The sequence below is a fragment of the Ursus arctos genome, unplaced genomic scaffold (assembly GCF_023065955.2).
Source record: "Ursus arctos isolate Adak ecotype North America unplaced genomic scaffold, UrsArc2.0 scaffold_1, whole genome shotgun sequence".
In the NCBI taxonomy this organism is placed as follows: Eukaryota; Metazoa; Chordata; class Mammalia; order Carnivora; family Ursidae; genus Ursus; species Ursus arctos.
Genome location: NW_026622763.1, coordinates 85,025,761 through 85,053,723, shown reverse-complemented (window position 1 = coordinate 85,053,723; position 27,963 = coordinate 85,025,761). Strand labels below are relative to the sequence as shown.

The 27,963-nt window shown below is 34.5% G+C and overlaps 1 protein-coding gene across 2 annotated transcripts in view; it reads left to right on the top strand.

Moving 5' to 3' along the window:
• Nucleotides 1-27,963, top strand: part of ERBB4 (erb-b2 receptor tyrosine kinase 4) — a 1,084,887-nt gene that overhangs the window by 896,333 nt on the left and 160,591 nt on the right. For both annotated transcript variants that reach the window (XM_057304520.1, XM_057304522.1), the window contains exon 20: nt 26,292-26,477. In XM_057304520.1, coding sequence (XP_057160503.1) covers nt 26,292-26,477 — 186 coding nt within the window. The remainder of the gene's footprint in view (nt 1-26,291; nt 26,478-27,963) is intronic.

The following is a 27,963-nucleotide window of genomic DNA, read 5'->3' as shown; positions in this document are numbered from 1 at the left end:
ATGAAATAAAATATAAGATCTCATCAAACAATAACACTATAAAAAGACATAAACTTTCTATTTGGATAAATTTCACTTAATATTAAAAAGTTGGAATTTCTTAAAATTATAAAATCCATTGATGACATTCATTTAGCAACTGATTGTTTTTAAGTGATAGCTTTACTATCACATGAATATTCAAATAGTTAAAATTCAAACGATTATTTGTGAAGTAATGACTTAATGTATCCTTACCATTCTGATAATTTAGATTTTAACTCAGTATGGCTCTGAAAATGAATATATAAAAGATGAATTTGGATTGTGAAATTTCTCTGAAATATTGTATAATATAGTCAGTTTGCCTTGATAATGAGAATTATACCATACTCCATAATAATCTTTCCCTGAATTAACATTTTGTCATAATACAAAAATGATTTAACCATCAACATTTACTTGATACATTACTGGACAGCTGTGTTTCAATACAGGAAAACATTATCTACCACATAGTTGTATATATAGGGATTGAAAGAGAATGTTAATAGATTCTGTACAAATTAATCATTTGTTTTATTATGCTTTGATTATACATAAATAAGTATTCATAAAAATACAGAAAATACTTAAGTAAAAAATGATAAATATCTTAATTAAATCCAGATATGATTCCTGTGAAGAATTTAATACAAATCTTTGAGACTTTTTTTTCTTGCCTGATTAGATGTGCCCCATTCCCTTAAGCATATATATCATAGACAATAATGTATTAATATATGGGAATTTAGTTCCAAAAAGTTGGAATCTCTTTAAATGTATTCAAGTGAATAAGAGTGGGGTGAGGGGGAAGGTACATTCTCTAGGTGCTGCATGTTCAGAAGAGGTGATATCTCAGAGACAGGAAAAAGAAAGAAAAAGAAAAAAATATCATCAGAAGACCAAATTCACAAAACTAGAACCTAGAGAAAGTTCTTTACTGGTAGGAAAGATGCTCCCAGGAGTTGCAGAGTGCTAGAAAAGAGAACATAAAAATTTATTAGCAGCTTCTACAGATTATATTTTGGGACCACTTGAAACTTTGAGAAAAGTGGAAATATAAATATTTCTATTTATGTTGAAGCTTCCTTAAAAGAGGTTTTTGTGGTGTTTTTGTTTTTTGTTTTGTTTCGTTTTTTTGTTTTGTTTTGTTTTGTTTTAGATCCAGGCCATTGGCATTAATGGCTTTATAAATACTTCATAACTAAATTACCAGAATATATTTATCTTATTTTGAAACCTCCTTTGTGTACCATTGACCTGTTGGTAACTACTTCAAGAAATGAATTGAAACACCATTTCTTTTATTTCTTTATTGTACATTTTGATATTTGTTATGGGAAGCATACTGACATTATTATTCAAAGCATTACATTTTTTTATATTACTTTTTTGATGAAATTTTTAATTGTTGCATTAATATCTCTTCTTCTTTTCCAAGTGATACTTTATTTAACATTGAATTAAAGATGGCAGTTTCATTTTGGGGAAGTTGAACCCTTACAATGTTGAAACTTCTTATTTAGATAAGAAGTATATCTCATTCAAATATAGTTCAGTTTTATAATTTTCTTAAAACATGATTGTGCTTTTCTTGCTGGAGTAACTTTAAAGTATTTTGGTTTTGTTTTTATTATAATTGGAAATTATCTCTTATTTACATTTTGAATTGGGTATTGTTGGCACTAATGAACATTTACAATTTTGCATATTTATATTATATCTAATTTGTTAGTTCCAATATTTTATTTATTTCCTTGGTTAAAAAAATACCACTGATGACTGATGTTAATTTTATCTCTTTCTTCCTAATATTCAAATCCCTTATTTCTTTTTCCTATACTAGAGCATTGTCTGGAGCCTCTAAAAAATGTTGAACAATGGTAGTGCTGAACATTACAACAATAATGTTTTCCTAATACTATTGCAAATCCTTCTAAAAACTATGAAGTTTTCATCTTGTTTCTGATTTGTCCCCTATAGTTTTATCTCTTTTCTTATTCTTAATATTTTATATTGGTACCTTCTGTTTTTTCTTTAGATCAGAGATTCCAAAGTACTCTGTTACTGTGATATGTATCAGACCATATTACAACTTTCTATTTCCATTTAATATTGTTATTCTCTTCACATTTCTATCAATTTAGTGACCTTTTTATTTTTACTCTCTGTTTTTTTGAGCCTTAATTACTTATTTTAGAATTCTAGACTTATCAGGAATCTCATCTTTTACACTTTACTTATTTATTTTTATTTTAGAGAGAGAGAGTGGGGTGGTGTGCAGAGGCAGAGGGAGAGAAGCAGACTCCCTGCTTAGTGCAGAGCCTGACAAGGGACTCCATCTCAGGACCCTGAGATCAGGACCTGAGCCAAAATCAAGTCAGCCACCCAGGCACCTCTCATCTTTTACACTTTAAAATGATTTTACCAAATACTCTTCAGTAGCCAGCAATGTCTCTCACTAAGCAGATTCTCCAAGTTATTTGATTAGTTGACTTTTCTTGGCAAATTATTATCTACACTTTTAAGACAGATCATTACCTTACTCTGTGAAGACTTATTCCAGAAAAGATACTATATTTTTTAAGAAGTCTATTTTGTTTGAATCATTCTTATTTTCAAATTTATGATGAGCTGAATTTTCTCAGGCTATAACTTAAATGACTTTGTAGGTACATATAAAGAAAAAGGAAATTCTCCTCAAAGAGGCAATATGAGAGACTGCAACTTGGTTGGCAATAAATTCTTACTAAACTGGATATGTTTAAGCAGGCTATATGACTGCCACACCCTTCAGAATATGTATACTATTTCAGTCTTGGTTGTATTGATTTTGCCTTCATTCACTTCAGTCAGTTTGAGATTATGCAAATGTGAAAACCTTTCCTTGAGGAATTGACTCATGCAAGAATGTGACAAACGCTTTGCCTAAATTATCATATTTTCATTTGTATATGGTTTTAGCCATTTCTATAACTACAGTAGATTTCCGATGTAATATTTCATGTCCATCTTGATCACTACACTAGTTCCTGGTATAAAGTAGAATATAATTAACTATTTTGTGAATAAAAAAATTTCTCAGCTACACTGGTGGGCATCCTGTATTTGACGTCATAGCTATTTCTGAAATTTTACAAAATTTTGCTAAAAGCCAATTATTTCTTAGTTTATTTTTAGATAGTTTATGTTACAGGTAGGATTTCCCAGAAGGATATTCTGAGATGGAATTTAGTACCCAAAATGTTCTTAGGAAGTGCCCTGGGGGTCAGCAACTATGGTGGGGAAGAGAGAAAACAGGTTATAATTGAGGCTTGACACCTCCTTGTCTGACCCCATTCGTAACTCTGGAGCTAAAATGACTTACCAAAGTTGTCCTGAGTTTGCAATCCAGAAGTTGTTAGAGGCAGGTTGCCCTGGTGTGTAGACTTGAGTGAAGTGGCTTTCTGCAGCTGAGGAAATCTCTGACATGTGGGTTGGCAGAAGGCAGTCGGCCAGGAGTATTCTCAGATGCTAAGGCAGGTCCTTCCTTGAAGGGATATCTAAACAGTGGTCTTTTAATGCTGCATTGTAGCAACAAATCAACCCATGTCTGGGCAACATCAAATATGTAACCAGGGGAGTCAGGTGTTATCTTTGTGTAACACAAGACACAAATCTGACTTAATTTGGCTAGCTAACCCTGTATGAGATGGGGAAAGTTAATATACTTCAAAGAATCCAAGATAAAGTAATACAAAATGTAGTTTTTGCTTCAGAGAACAGAAAGCTTAATAAATATAGGGATTTTAGAGAGATGTGAGAGATAAGATTTGAGCTCATTCTTTTGATACAAGTTTGGTTTAGTAGGTTTAGGGAACAGTGAATTCATTGCATGTTACATGTCCTTAGGTAATATAGATTTGCCTTGTATCAGCATGGTGAAATGCCTGGCATATTTGAATCTAGCATCAAAAAGCTTATCTGGAAGTGTAGTTAATTAGGTGAAGTGACAAGAGATAAAACCAGAAAGATAAGTTAGAAAAAAATCAAGAAGAGACTCATACGTTCAACAAATGTGTCCTCCCTTCCTTGCCCTACTCCCTCTCTTTGGCAGATAAACAGATGTTTGTAATATATAATTTGAAAACTGAAATAGTGACTTTTCATGTAATTCTGATGAAAATCAAGGAATTTATTTGAATAAATAAGTAATGATGCTGCAATTACCTTAAGGGTTTCAATTATATATAGGAAGAATCAATATCTATATTTATCTGCTTAATGGCCTCTAGAAAATTTTGTAGCTTTAGCATTTTGGGGCTAATACCATGATAACACACCCATGAGTGATTTTTATAGGGAAAGTATAGTCAATTACTTTGCTTAAGTGTTTTAGGAGAGTGTTTGGTGAAAAGAATTATATTGTTTAAGATTATTATCATTATTGTAGAGAAAGTTTCAAAAAGTGCTTAAGTTGCTTATTCTTCTTCCCCATGACAGGATGACAGATTTTCAGTTTAAACAAGTAACCTCTCCCCATGGACACTTTTAGCATAATTTAGTTGGAAAATGTGTTTATCCTTAGCATGAGAACTCTTCTTTCTTCCAAGAGTTCACTAACTCTTTCTTTTTTTTAATAATTTTTATTTTGTTATATTAGTCGCCATACAGTACATCCCCAGTTTTTGATGCCATGTTCCATGATTCATTATTTGCGTATAACACCCAGCGCACCATGCAGTATGTGCCCTCCTTAATACCTATCACCAGCCTATCCCAATCCCCCACCCCCCTCCCTTCTGAATCCCTCAGTTTGTTTCCCAGAGTCCACAGTCTCTCATGGTTCCTTCCCCCTTCTGTTTACCCCCCCCCCTTCATTCTTCCCTTCCTTCTCCTACCGATCTTCTTATTTCTTATGTTCCATAAATGAGTGAAACCATATGATAATTGTCTTTCTCTGCTTGACTTATTTCACTTAGCATAATCTCCTCCAGTCCCATCCATGTTGCTGCAAATGTTGTGTAATCATTCTTTCTGATGGCTGAGTAACTCTTTCAATTATATATTCATCCCATTTTTCTACCAGACATTTCTTTTCTGGAAACAGAATATGTGTATTCAAAAATGGATAACATCATTAACAGCTCAAAATCATAGCTCAACAATTAGGAATAGTATCTATTGGCTTGATTAATAGTTTTCATAATGATAATTCAGAAGTGAATGCTAACCACCGTGGTCACAAATTGATCAGATGCTCTGTTCTGATGTTTTAAGTCAGATGACTTTAACAGGGCTAAATTTTAAAAGGACATTTTGAATGTAACTCTCCAATAGTCATTAGCTTTATGGTAAGTATTTTCCTCTAGTGATCAATTTGAAGTTTAGTTTGGACAAGGGAGTTTTCAGATTTTTGGTTGACATAATTAGATATCTCTCTAGTGATTTTGATACACAGTCTCAGTTACAAACCATTGTGTATTATCAATACTTATACAGATTGCTGTTCCTGAGGCTTGAAAGTCAGAGCTGACTGACAAGACTTTTATGCGGAAGTGGATGGTATAAAGAAGGAAGGCTATACCGGTGGCTAAGTCATAAGAACTACTGAGAAGGACTGTAGATGTATTCTGAACTGGGTCTGGAATTATATGTGGGGATTTGCATCCAAGTTCTTGAAATGTTAACTAGATAATATGTTTCTAGGCTTACGGTCATTCTTACATTGTCCTTCACATTGACTCTGGAAAGTTATCTTCAGATTGACACATGTTCTAGACCTGGATATTGCATTTTAATTAAAAAGTAAACCTTAGGGAAAAGTCAAGAAGAGATCATGAGTTACTTCCGGGCATGTATATTTATTCCCTTGGTTGCATTTTAAAATCTGAAAATTCATGATTTGTAAATATTATTGGGTTAAGATTTGACAAACCAGAAACTCTTTTGGCTTGGCCCAACTTTTGTTGCCTTAAGATCTTCACTAAAGCAATAATTGACCATGATAACTTCAAATTTGAGATTGCATTTAGAGATCTTTAGCTTTGGAGTATTGTATATTTTCTTCTCGTATTTGCCATATACTCAGGATAGCAAATTATACACATATATTTTTCCATACCATCTATAATGAGGCTATTATTATATAACAATTTAAGTAACTTGTCTTTACCTGTACAGGGTAGTTTCCAGATTTTTGCTATTACAGTAAATGCTGCAATGAAGAACCTATGTTACTTTACATGTCAGAAGCTATATCTTTCTATCTGTAGGATGAATTTCCAGGAGTAGAATTCCCATGTTAAAGGACAAGCACATCTGTAATTTTCAAAGATAAAATCAAATCACCGTCCATTGAGGATACTGATTGGGCATTTCCACCAGCAATGTATGCCAGCACTTGTTTCCCAACGGCCTATGAAATAGAGAACAGGGCATTATCACATCTTTGGATATTTTTCCAATTAAAAAAGTGACAAATGAAAAAAAAGTGACAAATGATATTACAGTATATTTTTGTTTGTAGGGCTGTTTAGTTTGCTTACAACAGCAAAAATTGTTCTCTTACAATTCTGGAAGTTCAAAGTCCAAAGTCAAGGTATGGGCAGCGTCATGCTTCCTTGAGCGACTCTAAAGGAGGATCTTTCCTCTTTCAGCTTCTGGTAGCCTCACGTATTCCTTGGCTTATAGGTGCATCATTCTAGTTTTTTGCCTTCACATGGCACTCTGCCTGTGTCTCTGTGTCTTCAGATGGCCATCTTATAAAAACACGTCATATTGCATTCGAGGCCCACCTTACTCCCATAAGACCTTATCTATTTAACTTCTTATGTCTGAAACACCTATTTTTCAACCAAAGTCATACTCTGAGATACTGGTGATTAGGAGTTCAATATATCTTTTTGAACTCCTAACAACACCCAATAAATATTAGCTTAATGAATAAACAAGATGGGTCTCAAACTGATATATTTCATCAATATAAGTGGGACTGGCTAGCGTATTCTATATGGGAGATGCATGGCTAAAGCCAAAGCCAAGATAAAATATATCTCTATAGTTTTAAGTTTTACTGTCGTGTCAAATTAATAGATGTTCTGTACTCAGCAACTAAAAAGAAGCTAGAATAGACTCTAGGAAACCCTACATTTCTAGTTATTATACATTGTTTGGAGAATGTGTTATAGGAGGAATAGAGTTCCTACTTACATTCTCTAGAATCCAATATGGGCAGAAACAAAAGGAAATATTCTGACAAGAAAAGTAAAAGGTCTCCCACTACAAGAGGTAGTGGGAACCAAAAAAAGTAAGGGATCAGATAAATAACTTTTTAACATTTCTGGTGTACTTTTTAAAAAAGATTTTATTTGAGAGAGACAGCAGCACGAGAGAACACAAGCAGGGGGGAAGGGAAGAGGGAGAAGCAGGCTCCCCACTGAGCAGGGAGCCTTAGGTGGGGCTGAGCAGGGAGCTCCACATGGGCTTTCATTGCAGGACCCTGGGATCATGACCTGAGCAGAAGGCAGACGGTTAACCGACTGAACCAGCCGGGCGCCCCACCTCAGTGTACTTTCAACAAGTATTTCTCTTATTGTGAATGATACTGTCTAGCTCTGTTTTTCTGACTATTATCTTTTCATCATCCATGCTCTTTTTTTTTTTCAATTGAGTTGGTTGTCTTGCTTCTTAAGTTCTATAAGCTCTTCACATATTAGAAAGATTAGCTCTTACAGTAAGTGTTGCAAATATTTTTCCTCTGTCATTTGGCTTTTGATGTCTTTATGGCATATCATAATGGGCATAAATATTTTTAAAATCAAATGTATTAATAGCTTCCTTTTTGTGTTTTGAATTTTGTGTCTTGGTTAGAAAGCAGTTTCCTAGTATTATAAATTTGCATTGGTTTATTGCTTTTGAAAATTTCACTTGTGAAATTCAACTTTACACATTTGATAGGGTGAAGAGATAATGAAAGCAAGGCAAGAAGTATTTTGATGTAAGTTTCTTGAACTTTGGTTAATTATGACAAAAACAAGCCATAGAAATTTAAGTATTTTGATACTTAAACTAATTCCAACCTCACTAAATTGAAGACCTACAACTGATTATTTTCACCAACAACTTTTTACTGACACAGATGTTGAGAGTTGGCTTTAATTATCTCCACTTTATTTTGGAGTGACTTTTCCATGATAATATTTATTATGCATTTAAGACTAGAGAGACTGTGCCTGAATAATGACATTTAGGCACTTATTCTTTACTTGATACTAATGTACTATACATTTTTAGAAAATTTTTCATTAAAAGTTATTTGTTCAAGCGTTTATTTCTCAATTTACTTATGTTATTAGAGCAAGTATGTATATATTTAGGCTATTTGCGAATAACCACAAAGTGCATTGAAAATTTTAAAAAATCATACTGAAATTAAAATAATTTAATATTTAAACTTATCTCTCATTTGATATTTAAATATTCTGATTTTTTAAAATTGTGACTTCTCAGAGGCATTTTTTGTTGTTTTTGCTATCCATTTATTCAATTATGAAAGTTTAGTATATGTGGCTTAGATAACACATTTTCATTGAATTGAATAGCCACACTTGAGGGAACCCTTTTCTTTTTTCCAAGTTTCAGTAAGTAAGTTTATGGGCTTGGCTTACTACCTGATCATTATAATTTTTAGGGATATTTTATATTAATGTGAAATAAATGGTAAAAAAAGAAGTGCCACAAATAAATAAATATGCCTAAAAAATTTTAAAAGAAAATGTAAATAGATCTGTATATACTATATTAGGAAGAAGAAGTTAATATAAGTAAATTTAATGTTATATATTATATATAGACATATATGTACTATATATGTATTTTTTAAAAAGATTTTATTTATTTATTAGAGAGAGAAAGAGAGAGAGCAATGAGGTAGGAGGAGAGGGAGAAGCAGGTTCCCCTCAAGCAAGGAGCCTAACACAGGGCTCGATCCCAGGACCCTGGGATCATGACCAAGCCAAAGGCTGACGCTTACCACCGACTGAGCCACCCAGGCACCCCTTACTATATATGTATTTTAAGTCAGGATAGATGTATCTGTGTTTTTCTATATGAGTACTTAAACATGAAGTGTGTTTTCATGTTCCTTATTCACCTGCGTAATTTTAATCTTTATATCCAGACTTCTAGACAAAGTTTAAAATTCAATAATACAGAAAACTAGTCTAGTATTCAAAATATATTTTGTTCTATGTTCTTAATCAAAATATATCAGACTCTTCCCAGGGATTAAGAAAGAAATGTTAAATTGCTCCAATATACTTTGCAAGTGCTAAATATATGAATCTTAGCCCTTATTATATATGTTGTTCTATAAATATATTGGTATCCATTCTTATGTGCTTGATGAACATATTTATCTTCAAATGTACAAATGATCATTTACCCAATAAAATGCACCTCTGTGACAGCAAGTGTTCCATATATGCACCTATGAATAACAAAAAACCCACCAAATTCCAGGAAATTATCCTGATGTATTGAAAAGAACCAGGTGAACCAAAACCTATTACAGATTTAAAACCAAAGAGATATTTCCTTTTGGAGTTACACCTGAATTAAATATGCAAACTATGTGTGTTGAAAATATATCAGTTTGTAATTGGATCTTCCTTGAGGCCATTCAGACATGCACGATAGACATGGCTTTTGCTCTAGCAATTACTTTAAAATTAATGGGGAAGGAAACTATCTAGTGTACTATCTCTCTTTTCATAATACTTTTTTTTATTCTTCTCAAAGAAATGCATAGCCAAATGAAAAATAGACATTCCAATTGTCTTTTAAATTGTTTGAATTCCACTATTAAAGGAAACCTAAGGGGCAAAGTCAAAAATTAATTTGTTTTTCTAGTGAACATTTTTAGAATCTAGAAAAAAAATAGAAGGTATTATTAATTAGTATAATTGACCAAAAATAGCCTCTGTGACCCCTCTCTAATCTCTGTTTGTCATTTACATTGTTTTATTAACATGTCCTGTCTACAAGAAATATTTTTCTAAATTTCATTCTTCTTGCATTTTTTTTATGAATGCGTGTGATATGTAGTTAGTTTTTATTTTTAGAATATGGCTGGATACATGTTAAATGCGAAGTAAATCTCTGTGTTTGTTGATCAAGTGAATTCCATTATTGGATGTCTTCTCCAGAAAGTACAGTGTGCCGTAGGTGCTTGGAGGGCTCAGTCAGTTAAGCATCTGCCTTCACTTTGGGTTGTGATCTGGAGTCTAGGGAGTCTGCTTCTCCCTCTGCCTCTCCCCGTGGTTGTGCTCTCTCTCACTGTCTGTCTCTCAGATAAATAAATAAAAGTCTTCAAAAAAAAAAAAAGTACACTGTCCTGTTAGAAATTCTTAGCTCATAACCAGAATATCTGTAGGTATTTTTTTTTCAAAGCCATATAAAGGCATCCAATAACTACCAAATGAAGTATTTAAATATTTCCATCACATTTTCAAAGAAAATATATTAGTTGTGCAAAAATGCTTAATGTTAAAAAATGCCGTAACTCTGTACTGATATTGCAGGTATCCTCAAGTACATTGCTTCTTTAATCACACTTAAAATTTAATTGCATAGTTTGCACTTAAAAATCACTGAAATTGGTTTAGAAGAACCTTCAAATACTTGCTTTCTCTATACTATGATTTTTAAAATTGAATAAATTTCGGCTTATGGTGTTCCAGAACATGTTTTAACGTCTGTGAATTTTAATTGATATAAATTTCAATTAAAATACCTAAAAAGCGAAGAATTTATTTTTTTACAAGTGGGTTTTGCATACCATTTGAAGATTTGATGAATAATTGTTCTGAATATATGAATTATTTTAATGTAAGTAACCTATGTAAGTGTTATCATAAATAATAATTTTCTGGTTCCTCTGATGAAACAGATGGAAGCAAATAACTTCTAAGAGTTGAAGTGCCACAGAAACATTTTCTAATAATCCAAAATTTTCATAATCATGACTAGCGACTTTAAATTTTTGATTTTTAACTCTCAAAATGATCTTATATTTAGGTTTCTAGCACAAGTTCCGTCTCAGTTCAATCTGGTTCTTCGAATGAAGACTTAGGTCGTGGTCATCAGATTCTTAAAGTTAGATAATATTTACACAAGGCTATAATATTCTAAAGGATAAACAGTAGAAAAGATTAGTAGAATAGCCCCAGAGTTTTTTATATACTCATATGTGGGGATAGAACAATGCCATAGTAACAATTAATAGATACTACAGACGGAAGTCACAGCATGCGCCCTCAGAAAGCTGACCCTGTGTCTACCTGTAAAGAACCGACATTTTTAGCACAGTGACTATTGCATACCATAAATTCTTTTCCCCTTTTCAGAACTGTTTAGCAGAATGGTCAAAAAGTAATTGCTATGCCGATATTAGGTAGACAATATGTGTGATTGAGGCAGTGAACCAGACTGACCAGCGCTCACATGGAATTTGATGGAAAAGAAATTCATCCATATGGATTAAGTGGATTATGAAGAAAATACAACCGGGTGTGGGAAGGATGAGAACAGATGTTGAGAAGCAAAATTCTGCTCATATTGGATGCAAATCATTTCCCATGACAGGGAGGAGGATTAAAAGAGGGTATGCGTGCCCAGAAAGAACAGGAAAATATTTTTATATTGACCTGTAGACCAGGTCTTCACCATCCACAAGACAAATTCTTTAAGATTCTCTGTTATTTATTGAAGGGCTGAAAAAAAAAAAAAAAGTGGAAGTCGGAAACCCCAGCTCAAATACGAGAATACACAAGCTTTAAGTCCTTTAAGAATGTATCTGCCTTTGGCAAGTTAGGCATTCATTTCAGATTTCTCAGGATTCACTCTCAGTGAATTACCTCATTCATGGACAGCAGTTTACCAGTCTCTTGATTTTCAGACACTTTGCCAATGATTTGTTCTGAGGAGTGCTGCTAGATTATGTTTCTTGGGCAAGAATTTTGAGTTGATCCTCATTTTGATAGAATAAAATCGAAACATCAGACTATTAACTTAAATTCTTCCAAGCCCTAGTACCAGCCTGCCTTTCCAGCTTTGCTCCTTAACTGTGTTCTGTCATGTACTATATTCGCCATATCAGCTGATCTATTCCTATTCCCTTTGCATGCAGACTTACCCACTTTCCTGATTTTTGAAGGAATGGAAGCTAATTATATTGTATAAATGTTATGTACCAGTCTCTGTGGTAGACCCTTTTATACATGTTATGTGAAATGGTTGTTATATGAGATAGGTAGGCATTACTGATCTTTAGCTCTATATAGGCAAGGACCCTGAGGTTTTGACAGTGTGAGTAACTTGCTTCTTATCACATAACTAGTAGAAGAGCAGACTCTGGAAAGAATTCACATGAATCAATGTCCACACCTCATTCTCCTCATCATATCACCCAACCCATGTTATTTATTCTTTTACAACATGTTCTTTCCTCATACTAGTATCCACACTTGTATTTTTCTTCCCAACAAAGCTTTTGTTTTCCCACAGTTTCTTCTGTTTTCAGTGAATTATTATTAAAAATAACGTGTATCATAAATATTTATCATAACTATTATTCATGTTCATAACTAGTTTCACTCAATTTTAAAGACTTTTACTACAATATTAACTACTTGAAAGTAGAATATATGTCTTTTCAATTTTTGTACTCTCATGGAGGTTACAAAAATTGTATAGGATAACTATTAGACAATGGTTAGTTAATGAATGGATCAGTTAATGAATGAATGAAGAATGGCTAGCTATTCCCTGTGAATACTCTAAACTACATACAGTTATTAATAAAGTAATATATAACAAAATAAGTATTCGAGTGCGCTGCACTACCGTTTGAGTTCGCTGCACTACCGTTTGAGTTTGCTGATGATGAATGTAATGACCATGAATTGACCTTTTCTAGGGTAGCCGTTATAGAAATCTAAGATACCATTCCATTTCTAAAATATTGGTTAATTTTCAGTGGCTGGTTTCAAATGCCAGATCAGGATTGGATGCCTTCTTGCAGAGATTCTTTATGAGGTACTTCTTTTTCCGCTGCTACTTTCTAACCCCTGCACAGTGTGTATCTAGCCACAAAGCCACACATTCCTTTGACTCATAGCCTCCTGAAGCAAATACGTTAACAATAGGGGTTTTCCGTGAGACCATATATTTTCTTGCAGGGTTCATTTTAACTCATTTTGCCTGGGTAGGTGGTAATATCATTTACTGTTACTATATTAAAAACATAAAAGCATAAATAACATTAATGCAGACTTTTTCTGGTTATTGCCTCTAACTGAATGCCCTTGACATCAGGATCAGTGTAGAATATTAAAATAACATTGACATGAATATTTAATATAAGAACTTGCATATAAATCATGGTTTCAAATTTAATATATCTGATGGTAATAATTAAGTTCATTATAAAAAGTAGAAGAGATAAGGAAGAAATAAATGATAGGACAAATGATTTCTACATATGAATTATCCTATATGAGCATGAGACTAGTAAGTGAAAAATGGAAGACTTAATTAAAGTCACTACTGTATCTTGAGTAAGTCATAAAGAATACAGTCCAGCCTGCTCCTTTATCAGAGGTATATTTGAGATTTTACTTAGGTATTAAGGGATGGTTTCCCTAATTTTATTTAGTTGTTTGTTGTTACATGCCTTTAATATAATTGTCATTAATTAACAGATTATTCTTGTGAATTAGAAAGACAATAGATGTCTTCCTTTAAGGGAGGTACAGTATCTAGGAAAGTAGAATTGAGTATTAATTCCCCAAATTATACAAAATAGAAAATCATAAAATCCTAAGTGACTAAATAAGAGTTATTACCAAAATTACTAGATTCTGATCTATTTTAAGTCAAATTTATTTTCTTAAATAATTGAACATTCCTAGAAATAAGTTATCCTATGCAGAAATGAGAATAAAAATATGGGTTAGTCTTAGGCCCTTCCTGCAAAAGCTATCTAGCATTTTATTATTGGTGGATTAATTCCAAGTGGTTGAGGGTAAGTTGTACTCATTTGATTTATGCAAAAAAAAAAAAAAAAAAAAAAAAAGGATGGTGAGTACCTATTAGAATGACACTTCATAAAGATTCAGTTAAGGGGTTATTCTTATCAGTGATAACTCCAATCAGGACACTAGGATAATGAGTACAAAATCTGCTGTGTCTACCTGGTCACCTAGACATTAATGGATCCTGAGGAGATAACATGATAGAATGTTGGCTGGGAATATAATGAGAACCAGATTCAGATCCCAGCTTGGCTACTTACTAACTTTAGGATCTTGGCAGATTGCTTATCCTTCTCAAACTCACCTCCTTATCAGTTAGATATGATAGTATCTGTTGAACAAGATTGTCCTGAGGACTACATGAGTTCATAAGTAAAATCAACAGCATTGTGCCAGGCACAATTCAACAACAAGTAGCGGTTATTCTTATGATCTGATGGAATTCTTTTCCAGGTGACTTTATTTCATGTATCTTTCTAATGGGTGACTTTAGAGGGACAATAATGTTTACTAACAACTGAAAAGCTATAGCTGAACTAAATATAGATCTTACAGATTAAATAAATCTTACAGAAATTGAGTTTCATTTATAAAGAGAAAAAATGAAATCCATAAACATTATTTGGAAGTTGATAATTATTCCTTTGTGCCTGGTGTTGGAATCCATAGGCTTGGATGACTGATTCTAGTTCTGGTATGTTTGTGTTTTCCTTCTCGGTAGCATATTGCAGTGTCCTCTCCAGAAGATCCATGCTGGCCCTTGCTGAGCTTGTTCTTCCCTATCAGTTCTGAAATGTTCATTACAGATACCTCTGTGCTTCTTGTTCTGTAACATTGCTAAGATTAATCAGTAGGCAGTAAAGTGTTTCTGCCCTAACTACAAGCCTTCACCAGGACCTCTTGGTCTCTATTATCTACTTTAACCCCGATTGCTATTTATCGTTATCACTGCAATCATAGCTACTGTTTGTTACAGAACAAATTTATGTAGTCCTTGATGTTCTCTTGCAACTCAATAAGCCACTTTGGCCTTCTCCTACTCTTCATGACTACTTTATGTTGAGGGGGGAGGAGATGTTTCTAGATCTCCATGGAGTTAAATAGAAAGTAATAGCTTGTAAAGTGCTGACAGAAAAAAAAAAAAAAGTTTGTTTTTTTGGTTGGTTTTCCTGCCTGCCTTTCCAAATTCCTGCCCCCGCCCCCCACCCCCTAACCCAGGACTCGAAAAGATCAAAGTGACTAGTTACCCTGCAGCTAAAGTGTTTTTTCCTAGACTGTTGGCTGTGCCTTTCCTAGTCAACAATCACATTCCCTATTGATATAATTGATTTAATACAATGTACTACTAACTGAATTTTTTAAAAGTCCACTAGGAATTGTGGTAAGCTCTTTGCCTATACCATATAATTTAGCTATTATATGTATATGTTAATTTCTAAATTAAAAGTATCTGCATTATTTGGGTTAGACTAATATACTACAACCAAATTAAATAAGGTTTGGTAGCAACATTAACTTCTAAAATATGTGTAAAATCAAGGCAATGATATTTAATCTCACCTTTACCTCCCAATAAATTGGTTTTGGTTGCTTAAAGAATGGAACTGAGAAGGATTGGGTGTCTTTACTCAGTCCAGACAGGAAAGAATACAGTAATTGTGTCAGTTTCCTGTGGCTGCTATAACAAATTACCACAAATTTGATGACTCAAAACAACAGAAATATGTTATATCACATTTCTGGAGGCTAGACTTCTGAAATCAAGGTGTTGGTAGGTCTGCATACCCTCCAGAAGTTCTAAGGAAAAACCTGTTTCTTGCCTCCTCTAGCTTCTGCTGGCTGCCGTTCCTCCTTGTCTTATGTCTGCATCACTGTCATCTCTGCCTTCTTCATGCTGCTTTCTTCTCAGTGTATCCCTATCTAATCTCCTTCTGCCTCTCTCCTGTAAGAATACTTGTAATAGTATTAAGGCCCACCTAGATGATCTAGGATGATCTCCTCATGTCAAAACCCCTAACTTAATTGTTTCTGTACAGACCCTTTTTCTAAATAAGGTAATATTCACAGGTTCCTGGAATTAGAGTGTGGACTTATTTTAGGATTCATATCAGCCTACTACAGTGATTGTTTAGCAATATCTGCCGTGGGCAAGGGGAGTGGGTATTGGAATAGCATGCATGCCATGTTTTGCCATCAGTGACCCAAACTCTCATTTTACAAATAAGTGTTAGGTTATGTGACTTGTCCAAGATTACTGCATCAGAAGAATCCCAGCAGGAATCACATGGTATACAAAATTGGAGTAATGGTAGAGAGTTTAGCAAAGGGGTTTTAATACAGGTGCGGGCAGGGTTGAGGAACATCAACAAGGATTGTTGAAGTATCTCAAGATTAATAATGGAACTGTGAGTCCTGAAGGAACAAGGGGAAGGTTACCCTGAACTGACAGCAACTGTAGCCTTTGGGGGTTGCAGGGAAGTGGTGGGGGACAGATACTTATTCTCTTCTCTCCTCAATATTCTGTTCTTGCTTTTCATTGGCTGACCCCAAATGAAAGCCAGGAGACAAGGTTGCCTCTTGTCATCCATTTGGTTCAGTTTCACTGGGCACATGGAGAAGTGAAGAAGGATGGAGAATGGATATGGAGGGGCAAAGAAAAATAGCAGGCCTGACCCACAAATCATTAGTGTCATAGCTGAGAGCAAAGTCTAAGCTTCTTTATTACAAAATTTATTATAATTTTCAGCATGTCAAATTTAATTAAACAAATATTTATTGAGTACATGCAAGTTAAAGCTTTCCATGTGGCAACACAAAAATGCCTGGGATTTTTTGCAGGTTATAACAAAAATAGACTGGAGGTAATGAAAAAAAAAATCAACATTCTTTTTACAGTAGTGAAGAAAGTCTGAACTTAAGTAAGGGTCAGAATAAAAATACATAGAACCATATAGATTTGTACTCCATTGGGGAAAAAACAATTAATAAGACTTGGCAAAATATTTGATATGAGTAGAATGTAAAACAATGGGAAAAGATAGAATCCAAGATTTGAAAACCAAGTTAGAAAATGTTCTAAAATTTAGGAAATTATCAGTTAGCAGACAAGCTCTTATGGTTAAATTTACTTTGTGCCTTAAATTTAAGGTCCGGTAGGATATCTATGTCAAGGTGACTAGAAAGCATTTGAAATATGGGTTGATTCCTGGGATGAGGTAGGTTGGGAAGGGGGGAGTATAATAAATATAATAAAGAATCTGTTCGTTTATTAAGAAAATTTTATCACTTCCTTACTATGAGTTATACACTCTATAAAAATTTGGTAATAGACTAATGAATATGATAAAATAATATTACTACTTTCAGAGACATCAACAATGGCAGATATTTAACAAATAATTAATAAAAATGAAATAGGAGATACACACTTACAAAGAGCTATTTGTTCCTGCTCAGAGATGACAGCTGAAATTACAGGTGTAGAAAAGAAAGCTTAGAATATGGGTACAGCATAATTTTTATGTTTGGGATATTTTGGACAGATATTTTACACAAGCATTTTGGATATGATTACAATGAATTTTGTTTTCTATCCTATTAATAGCAATGCTACTTACAGAGCTTCAAATTAAATCGAATTATGAAAAACCACACAATTTTACAGTGAACTCCATATATTTTTTGATAACTCTGTCAAGTCTCTTAAAATCGTAAAATATATGGATGCGAGAGATTACAGATGAAAGCAAAGAGTGTTAGGGACAAAGCCATGGTAGCATTTCCACGTTGAGGGTATGGAAGGAAAAAGCAAAAAGCAGGATCAATAATTGTAATGAGAGTTCTCAGAGAGACTAAAGATTTAGGATAGAATAAAATATTAACATCAGCCACAGAGGGATTTTCAAAAAGTAGCATGGCCAGTGAGATAAAACAGTGCAGAAACTCAGGTCAATGTAAAAATGAGAGAATAAACATGTTGACTGGTAAAAAGGAGGCCATTGGTGCTTTTTCAAGAGTGATTTGAATAGTAAGAATGCAGCAAGTTGCAAAAAACTAGAGCCATAGGGAGTGAAAGACTATGAAATGAAGAAATAGCCGAAGTGGAAATAGCAAATATTACCAAAGTAAAGAAATGGCAAAATTTAGGGAACTTTCACTTTTGGAATATGGGATATCTAAATATACTGACTTGTAGTTACAGTGAAGGTACCAACATAGAGTAAAGATGAAGTTGTATTAGAGATAAACAATGGCAAATCATTCACGGGAACAAAATGGGATGATGTCAGGAGTGCATTAAGCAGTAAATATTGTGAAAGGTAGAAAGTTGTTTTTGTTATTTGTGTGGTTTTTTTTTTTTTTCTGCTCAGAGATACACATCATAATAAATGTAATAGAGTCAATAAGAAATTTAAAAAGATAACAAAGGGCTATTTTAGGAGAATCAAATCAGGAGATTTAGGACAAATCTCCCTGAATTGATTCCTTTCCCAAATAACATTTGAAAGTTTGAGGAGAATTAAATGGTGGGAGTTGCCTCTGGCCAAGGAGTGACACAATGGGAATATCAAGGGGAAAAAATTATATGATGATGGTAAATGCTTTATTGTAATAGTCAACGCTGGAGTTCAGTCTGAGAGAGGAATAAATGAAGCATAATAGAAAGCAGGCATTTAAAAAATTATGAATGAATCCAGTGTTCTTCCCACTACTGCAAAACCTTTCATGATCTGGCCTCTACTTACATTTCCAATCTCATCTCATTGCCATCACGGCTCTTGCTAAATTCCAGACACTTGAGTCTACACAGAGCTTCCCAAATTGACCCAGCTCTTACACTCTTTCCTTACATTTGTCTGTCTGCCTTCTCGTAATTCAGATCTCAGGACACATTTCCTGACTACCTTTATTTAAAGTAGCTCTCCAACCACCATTTCATTATCTATCACAATATTCTATTTATTTTGTCTATAACTTTTAATATGACTTATAATTACTTATATGTCTGTTTTATATTTGATTTTCCTGTATATTTGTTGCCTCTCCCAGTAGAGTGAAAGCTTCATAACGATAGAGATGGTATAGTAGACCCAGCTTCAGTAACAGTGGCAAGCACATAGCAGATCCTCAGTAAATATTTTTAAGTGAGGAAATGTATAACAAAAGGGTAGGAAAATATAAAGCTGAAGGGAAATTCAGTGTAACTAGGGGTAGGGGAAGGTAAAAAACACAGCCAGAAAGTAGGAATCGACCTAGTATGGAATGACTCATGAAGTCATGAAGTTCATTGTGTAGCACTGTTAGCAGAATCTAATCTGAGATGCAGCTTCTCAGTGGGTGAATGGTGGAGAATGGGGCTGGAACACTTTTGACACTAAAAGTTAGAAGGATCCTAATCTTGATTGTTCGTGTTCACCCAAAAGATGCCCAGAGATTAGAAAAGAATGCTGAGCCCAGCCAGCAATGTGGACAGACTTAAATTTAATGGCATATCAATTCAGTCTGTCTAGTTGCTGTTCACCTACTCACACAAGTAAATTATTATTTATTCTTGATGCGAGGAAACAGATGCAGATTTCATTTATTTTATTATCTAGATACCATCTGCAGCAAAACATGTTTGTAAAACATTATTATGGGCCAATAATTTTATTCCATCTTTCATCACTGCTGTCAGCATTATCTCCTTTGTTTTCTTCATCCCATCACCCTCACTATCCTTAAGAGAGGCACTTGTGCCAAGCATTCGCAAATCTGCTGACTGTTGCATTAAGCACAGTTTTATGTCTGCATTAATTGTCTATCTTTTCTTTTCCTCTATCCCTCTTTTTATCTTCCTTATCCCTGATGCAATGAGATTTTACCCATTTTCAGCTGGAGGGTATTGAAGTAATGGTCCATAGACATAATGAAATAGTGAAAGCTTGGCTGAAGTTAACATTTTTAAAAAACAGAAAAGCCTGTAAGTTTTCACTGGCCATATTTTTTTTTTTTTTTCCTTTTTCTTTTTGTGAAACCGCTAACCAACGTGAGTGAGAAAACAAGTTTAAGTGGCAAGGTATAAACATCTGAAGGCTGGGCAAAATGATACCTTAATGTGACAAATGGTATTGCTTACTTTTATTATTGTACAGAAATGTCTTCCCTTCAGACACAAATAGAGATACAAACAGCATAGGCAAGAGAATAATGGCACACATGCTTCAGAGCTTTTTGTCTATTCCCTGGTCTTCCCTTGATAGTTTAAAAAAAAAAAGTCCTTATTCAAACCAGACTTCATTATAAAGAAAAATGTTCTTGCTTTAGAGTTTTCAGTGTAGCACCTGTTACATCCTTCCCCTCTGTCCAATGAGAAAACTCTTTAATTCACCTACAAGAAAAAATTTTATAAAGTAAAGGGGAAAACAAAGACAGAAACTAATTTTATTTCTGAAAAAATAGATAATGCACCTGTCAACTTGTATTTATTCCAGTGGCCTTTGGTGACATTTTCTAGTGACAGCAGCAAAGATTCCAAAATTGCTTCCACAGGCCCCACACGGAGATAGGTAACAGGGGACATTATTAACTTCAACACAGAGCAATTTATTGAAATCCAACACTCCATTATTAAAATATTGGAATTTTTTTCCCTTTCCATCCCACTCATCACTCTAAATGAATCCACGTTCTCTTTTCTTTATCTCTTTCCCTATCCCCCAAAAAAGCCATCTGCTATTTCCTTTATGAAAAAAATAAAACCTACAATTAGTGTCTTGTTCATCTTTTCTTTCTCAAAAAAAAGAGAACTATTATGCAAATACTCTGCAATTTGGTTTCAAATACTCTTTGTAGTGTGATGAGCAATTTTCCTTAATACAACCCCAGCTTTTTTGCCAGGACTTACTAATAGATTTTTAAAAGAGAACTTTCATGTGACTTTTTTACACTCTTCTGATGTAAACTTTTCACATGCATATTCAGAATGGAATTATCATTACTCCTTGAGTTGTAAAAGAAAAAAAAAATTGTTTATGTATTTCATCCTGAAAAAGAAGCCTGAAATAACCTCTAAATCTTTCTTTTACCTTAAATTTCATCATTTTCTTTCTCAAGAAATGGCCTGCACCATATAATGCTTTCAGGAAATCAGAGAAATATGTTTTCTTTGGCTTTTTCTGAAAGCGTATTGTAAGTAATGGCAGTTTACCTGTTAGTGCAAATTTGGTGTTTGATTTTAGTTGCTTCTCAGGAAATAAAGTATAATTTGACCCAATTCTTCAGGTACGACTAATGTCAGGTGTTTGGAGCTGTCTTCTTGTTAACAAGATAAGCATCTACAGTGCGAAGTGCTGATGGAACTGAAATTTATAAAGTATAGTATCATAAGAAGTAGAAACTGCACTAAGAATCAGAAATCCTCAATCTTAAATCTAATCCTTCTACTTATCAAATATAACCTGGGCAGTAAGCCCACCCAGCTTTGGTTTTCTCCTTTTACAGCTGAGAATTACTATGTGCTTTGACTGCTTCTAGTGTTATAATGGGGATCAAACCACAATTGTAAGTGACTATTTTTGCAATGGATTATAGATACATCTTATGACAACATTCCAGAGGTCCTCCATTTTCATATTTCCTACAGTAGCTTAATCTGAGGAGCTTGCTACAAATGCAAATTCCTGATCTACTTCTGGCCCCGATTATCTGGGAGTGAGGCCGGGATAGCTACTTACAAATGACAAACCTAAGGTGACTCTTTGCTCATAAAAGACTGAACGCCACCAGAAGAGAAATAGAGAAAATGTAATCAGTATCAATTTAACTTAATTAGATAATATCTAATTTGGAACTTAATTAAATTAGATATTTAATTTGATTACATGTTTTGCTTATTTGTTGGTGTATATGTGTATATATGTGTGCACATCATAATTCAGTGAAGGAACCCTCTGGTTTATACTTTCAATATTAATGTTAATAATTAATTAATTAATAACAATACAGTATTACTTGGCTAATATTCTTCTACGCACTCTCCTAATAACTACATTGGTTTGCTTTATTTCAAATGTTTACTAAAATATACAGTAAGTAAAACCGAAAAGTTTCTACCTTTTGGATCCAGATGGGGCCATATTCATAGTAATAACTCAAATTTCTGGCTTTGCTGATTATGCAGAAACTCCAACCTCTAAAGAAGTCTCCCATAAAGTTTGGACACTCACTGGGTGCCTCATGTGTACCTATAAACCAATGTCCCAGTCACAGTCTTCCTGTGATATTTGCAGTGTCCTTCCTTACCGGCCTGGCCCCCACGTGGAGCATCTCTTCTCTCTGAGCCAGAGAGGTCGTCCCCCTGGCACCGGTGGCTGGTGCCACTGTTGACTGGTACCACCTGAGGATGCCAGTGTCCTTGCTAGAGGTGATGCCCCTCAGCGCTCCCTGGGCTGCTAGTCCTCAGGTGTTGCTGTGGTGGGGGGCTCAGCAAGCAAGTGTAGAAACTGGTGTTCTCCCCTGTTCTATTACTCTGGCTCCCTGGGGCCACTGAGGAAGGGGGAATTGCAACATATATTTGGAAGCCATGTGGAATAGCAATTTCAGCTTCTGCCCACAAAGGCTCAAAAACAGTCTTTTGAGTTGAGCTGACACCATTTCACCAGCTTATTGTTTCTGTTTGGCCTTATATGTCTTCTTTCTCAAAGACACTTGCTTATTCTGCGCCACTCCTCCTTACTCAAAAAAGTAAAAGGTTATACCTCATCTAAGACCCTGGCTGGATCCAGTAAATCCACATACTCCATCAGGCATACACCATAACTGTCAATAATCTTTAGATTCAGCTGAAATCAACACCACTAAAATAGTAGTGGAGATTAAAAGTTAATAATGTCCTCTCGAATAGCTCTAGGGTAATAATAATAAAAGTCAAATACTTCTACAAGGCAAATAGTAAAAGACAGAAGTCTAGAGTGACTCTCCACTCCCTTTCCTGCCTGTGTTCCACTGCCCAAAGTAATCATTTTCAGTATCTCAGCAATTTATATTTTTCACTTAACTCTGTATCTAAATATAATGCTTACACTGTCAACTCTGGATTTTTCCATTTTATACATTATATACTAACTTGTCACTATGAACAACAGAAATGTACCTTTCACTTTCTTCCCATCACCCCCTTGCAGAAGTATAGTATACTTCCCTTCCCTTCATTTTCCAGTAGAGTCATATGGTGTTTGCTTATATCAGCATTTCGTATTTATGTCCTTATGCTTACGTAACTCTTCCCAGACATACTCTATAGTAAATACATGATTTTCTTTTCTTGTGCGTGTCTTGCACTTTACATCAAATCAATGTCTTCATTTTACTTTTGCTTAAGTTTCTGTGCATCAATCCTAATTTGACCTTCAGCTTCTGCTAAATATACATACTCTTAATGTATTTTAAACTCATTAGGTATTCTGTCTTCTCCATCTTCTGGGATTACCTTTTCCAGATCCATATGTCCCACTCCATTCTGGACTGACTGCTATCTTGGTCTCCTGTACAGCTTTTATTCTGGAATATCCCTTCACTGTCATTTTTTGTTTCCTCAATTAAATGTACTCTTTTTTTTTTAAAGATTTATTTATTTATTTATTTGACAGGATAGAGACAGCCAGCGAGAGAGGGAACACAAGCAGGGGGAGTGGGAGAGGAAGAAGCAGGCTCATAGCAGAGGAGCCTGATGTGGGGCTCGATCCCATAACGCCGGGATCACGCCCTGAGCCGAAGGCAGACGCTTAACCGCTATGCCACCCAGGCGCCCCTAAATGTACTCTTTTAACCGCCCTCTCTTGTTTAATGAACACATCTAACAGAGAAAGGAAGTATGTGAGATAAATTTATGGGGTTTTTAAGATTTATTTATTTGAGAGAGAGAGACAGAGGGAGAGTATGAATGGGGGAGGGGCAGAGGAAGAGAATCTCAAGCAGACTCCCTGCTGAGCACAGAGCCCAATGCCAGGCTTGATCTCATGACCCTATGATCATGACCTGAGCCAAAACCAGTAGTCCAACACTCAGGTGAATAAGCCACCCAGGCGCCCCCTGAGATAAGCGTTTAAGAGCAGACATGCCTGAATATCCACTCAATTGAAATTTTGCTGGATTTGGAATTTAAGGTTTAAACAACTTAAACTTCAGAATTTTGAAGTCACAGCTCCATTTGGGAGAAGAAACTAGAAGGTGGCCCTAATTTCCCCCACATATAAATTTACATAATCCTACTATTTTCACCAGAGTACTTCCCTTTCCATTTTGCCTAATGCCCATAGTCCACAATCCTTTTGATGAAAGGGAGGAGATCTGTAGTCTTAGGTCCCTCCTAAATACACTTTGAAACAATCCTGCTAAAGTCAGTTTCTCCCTCCTGCTCCATTTGCAGAAATTTGTGGTGCTAACACTACTTGAGCCTTTGGTGGCTTACGCATGTGGTGTCAATTGGACTTCTCAGTTTCCCTACCTGCTACATCAGGCTTCAGATGTCATACATACACTAAATTAGTTACGACTAGTAAGCCACTTCCTACTCTTATTATTCTATCTTTATTGCCTCCTCTCTATGACTGTTGGTGTGTGCCCCTTCATTAATTCCTTTGTTGCTAGTATAATGGAATTGAGAGGAAATGGAAGTAAATTTGTTTGTTCAATCTGCCATGCCATCTTAAACAAAAGGTCAGCAGAGCTTTCTGTCCTCTATTTTTTGTTTTGAAAAATTTCAAAGTTACAGAAAATATTCAAGAATGCTACAATAACATTCTCATGGCTTCGGTGTAGATAAACTGACTGATAATAAATGGCCGTATATGTGCCACCCCTGTGTGTGTGTGTGTGTGTGCGCATGCATGTATGTGTCTGTGTGTGTGCGCATGCATGTATGTGTGTGTGCGCGCGCATGCATGTATGTGTGTGTCTGTGTGTGCGCATGCATGCATGTGTGTGTGCGTGCACATGCATGTATGTGTGTGTGCGCATGCATGTGTGTGTGTGCGCATGCATGTATGTGTGTGCATGCATGTATGTGTGTGCGCGTGCATGTATGTGTGTGTGCGCATGCATGTGTGTGTGTGCGCGTGCATGTATGTGTGTGTGCATGCATGTATGTGTGTGCGCGTGCATGTATGTGTGTGCGCATGCATGTATGTGTGTGTGCGCGTGCATGTATGTGTGTGTCTGTGTGTGCGCATGCATGTATGTGTGTGTGCGCATGCATGTGTGTGTGTGCATGCATGTATGTGTGTGTCTGTGTGTGCGCATGCATGTATGTGTGTGTGCGCATGCATGTGTGTGTGTGTGCACGTGCATGTATGTGTGTGTGTGTAAGGTCCTATCTGTTTCAAATTGTAGTAGATAACTTAAAATAACTTTTAATTGGAGGCCAACTTTAAGATGCACTGAATAACTATCATATGTCCAATTTTATCTTCATTTAACCAAAGTGACATGATTATGATAAAGAAATTAGAGCTGTTTTGTCATTTTATGAAATGATAAAGTTGGAGTAGACAATTTTTTATAGTCTTAGCTCTCAAATTTTATGATTCGATGAATAATACATCACTTATAATTTTGGAAATGAGATAAATTTGAGTAAAGACAAAGTTATGGAACAAAATGTCGTATTAAAAGGTTTATTTTTCTACATAAATCCACAATGGCATATTGCTTATAATTGTTTAAGCTTTGATATTTATAATTTATAAATTACACCTGTGTATGCTCTCTAAATCCACACTAATAATGGATGACTTAACGTTGGGTCACCTTATACTACATGAAAATAACTGCATTTGTATAGATTATTGTATTCTAGAACTAAAGATCAAAAGTTTAAAATCCACAGTATAAGCTAGGATTTAATATCAACTAACTTAGCAGCAAATAAAATCAAATATTGTCCATGTTACAAAAGAGAAAACACTAATATTAATTTTATATGCATTCAATTCTATAACATTTTCCATTTTAACAAAAGTATAGTCTTTATTTTTCACTTAATTTTACTTGCATTAAATCACTTTAAGACTATAATAGCTGTATTAATGTCTTTTCATTTTTAATTGATTCCATTGAATGAGAGTGCATTTTCAAAACTATGATCAGCACCATTAATATAGTGCTATAAAGAAATTTGAGTTGAAATGATGGTGTTATTTATTAATTTTTTTATAGGAAGCTTTGATCATGGCAAGTATGGATCATCCACACTTAGTCCGGTTATTGGGTGTGTGTCTGAGCCCAACCATTCAGCTGGTTACACAGCTTATGCCCCATGGCTGCCTGTTGGATTATGTCCACGAACACAAGGACAACATTGGATCCCAACTGCTGCTTAACTGGTGTGTCCAGATAGCTAAGGTAAGTGCCTATTACTTCCCATGGAAATAACTCTCCTAGCTTTCTTTCTCCTATTCTAGGATAGTGTGGATATTGAAAACATATCAAGTGTTTTAATATATTTGAATAACTTAGATTACTTCTGCTATATTGAAAGACATAGGGAAGTATTTGCATTCAAAGCACAGATCAAACACGTTACCCATCTTTGGATTATTTTACTGCTAATTGTATTATATTGACCAGATGCCAAAATAAATAGCTTACTGATCAGGAGGAAAAAAATGGTATATGAAATTTGTTTGGCTTTTGGGGGATTTTTAAATATAATTTAAATCACAAACAAAATCCAAGAAAGCAAAGATTGAATTCTGAATTGTTCTAATTTTAGTTGATTTTATTAAGATAGTATTACATTCAGTTCTCAGTATTACAGATGACCAAGTTCGAAATATTTTCCTAGACATTTTGATAATTCTCAAATAGTCTTTAATGGTTGGGGTTTTTTGATTGGTACAAGTCATGGCATGTAACATACATAAGGGAAGTGGCATGGATCTCAGCACCTGGGATGATGGGGACGTGGCTGTGTGGTGAGCTAGAGAACACCTACTGTCTTCTATAGGACTGTGCTTTTTTTCCCACCAGAGTTAAGTGCTCTTACAGTTTTTCGGAGGGGTTAGAATTCTGGATTTTTTTTTTTATGTGACTTCTCCAAATTTAAATCTTGGCTCAAACTTTTGAATTGTTCTGGATACCAAACAAAGCATGTATGTCCTGCAGTCAACCAGTGTGAAACTTCTGGTGTACATTTTTTATATTCAAAGAACCCATTTATGATTATCTATACCTAGAATATTTCTTGAATATTTTCTCCTAGATAAATAGATCTGAGACGAGTTTTAATTCTCTATTTCAATTTTTATTTACATCAAAATTCGACCTAATATTTGGTTAATTCTACAGATGTGTTCATCTTTGCATTTGTATAAATGTCAAAATGTTAATTTAGTAATTCTAGTCTGTTTCTTTTTAAGAATGAATGAAAATTCATTTCTCAAAATAGAAATTTGAGGTAATTCTTGAAATGTAAACCCAAAAAAGTATCTGAGGGAAAAGCCCAGTTTAGTTTTATATAACATAAATCTCATTATAGTTTCCTTATGGAACATTTTTATAATTTTGCAACAATTACATAGCAAACTCACAGCTTAGAGGATTTTTTTATGGTAATGAAGCTTGGAATACAACTCTTCAAAAACTGATTTACATATCTAAACCTCTATGAAATATAAGGTGAGATAAACAGGCAATAGAAATTTTCAAATCATCCTAGTACTATAGATGAAAACAAAGCTAAGTTTAAAATTCCTTTGCTGTTCTCTATGTTTCCTGCAGTGTTCTTCACAATTTAGGTTTTGTCCTTAGGGATTCATGACGTTAATATATCATTTATGCAAGACTGTACACTCTAATAATAGAAACTACTTTGAGTTCCCGGAATAAT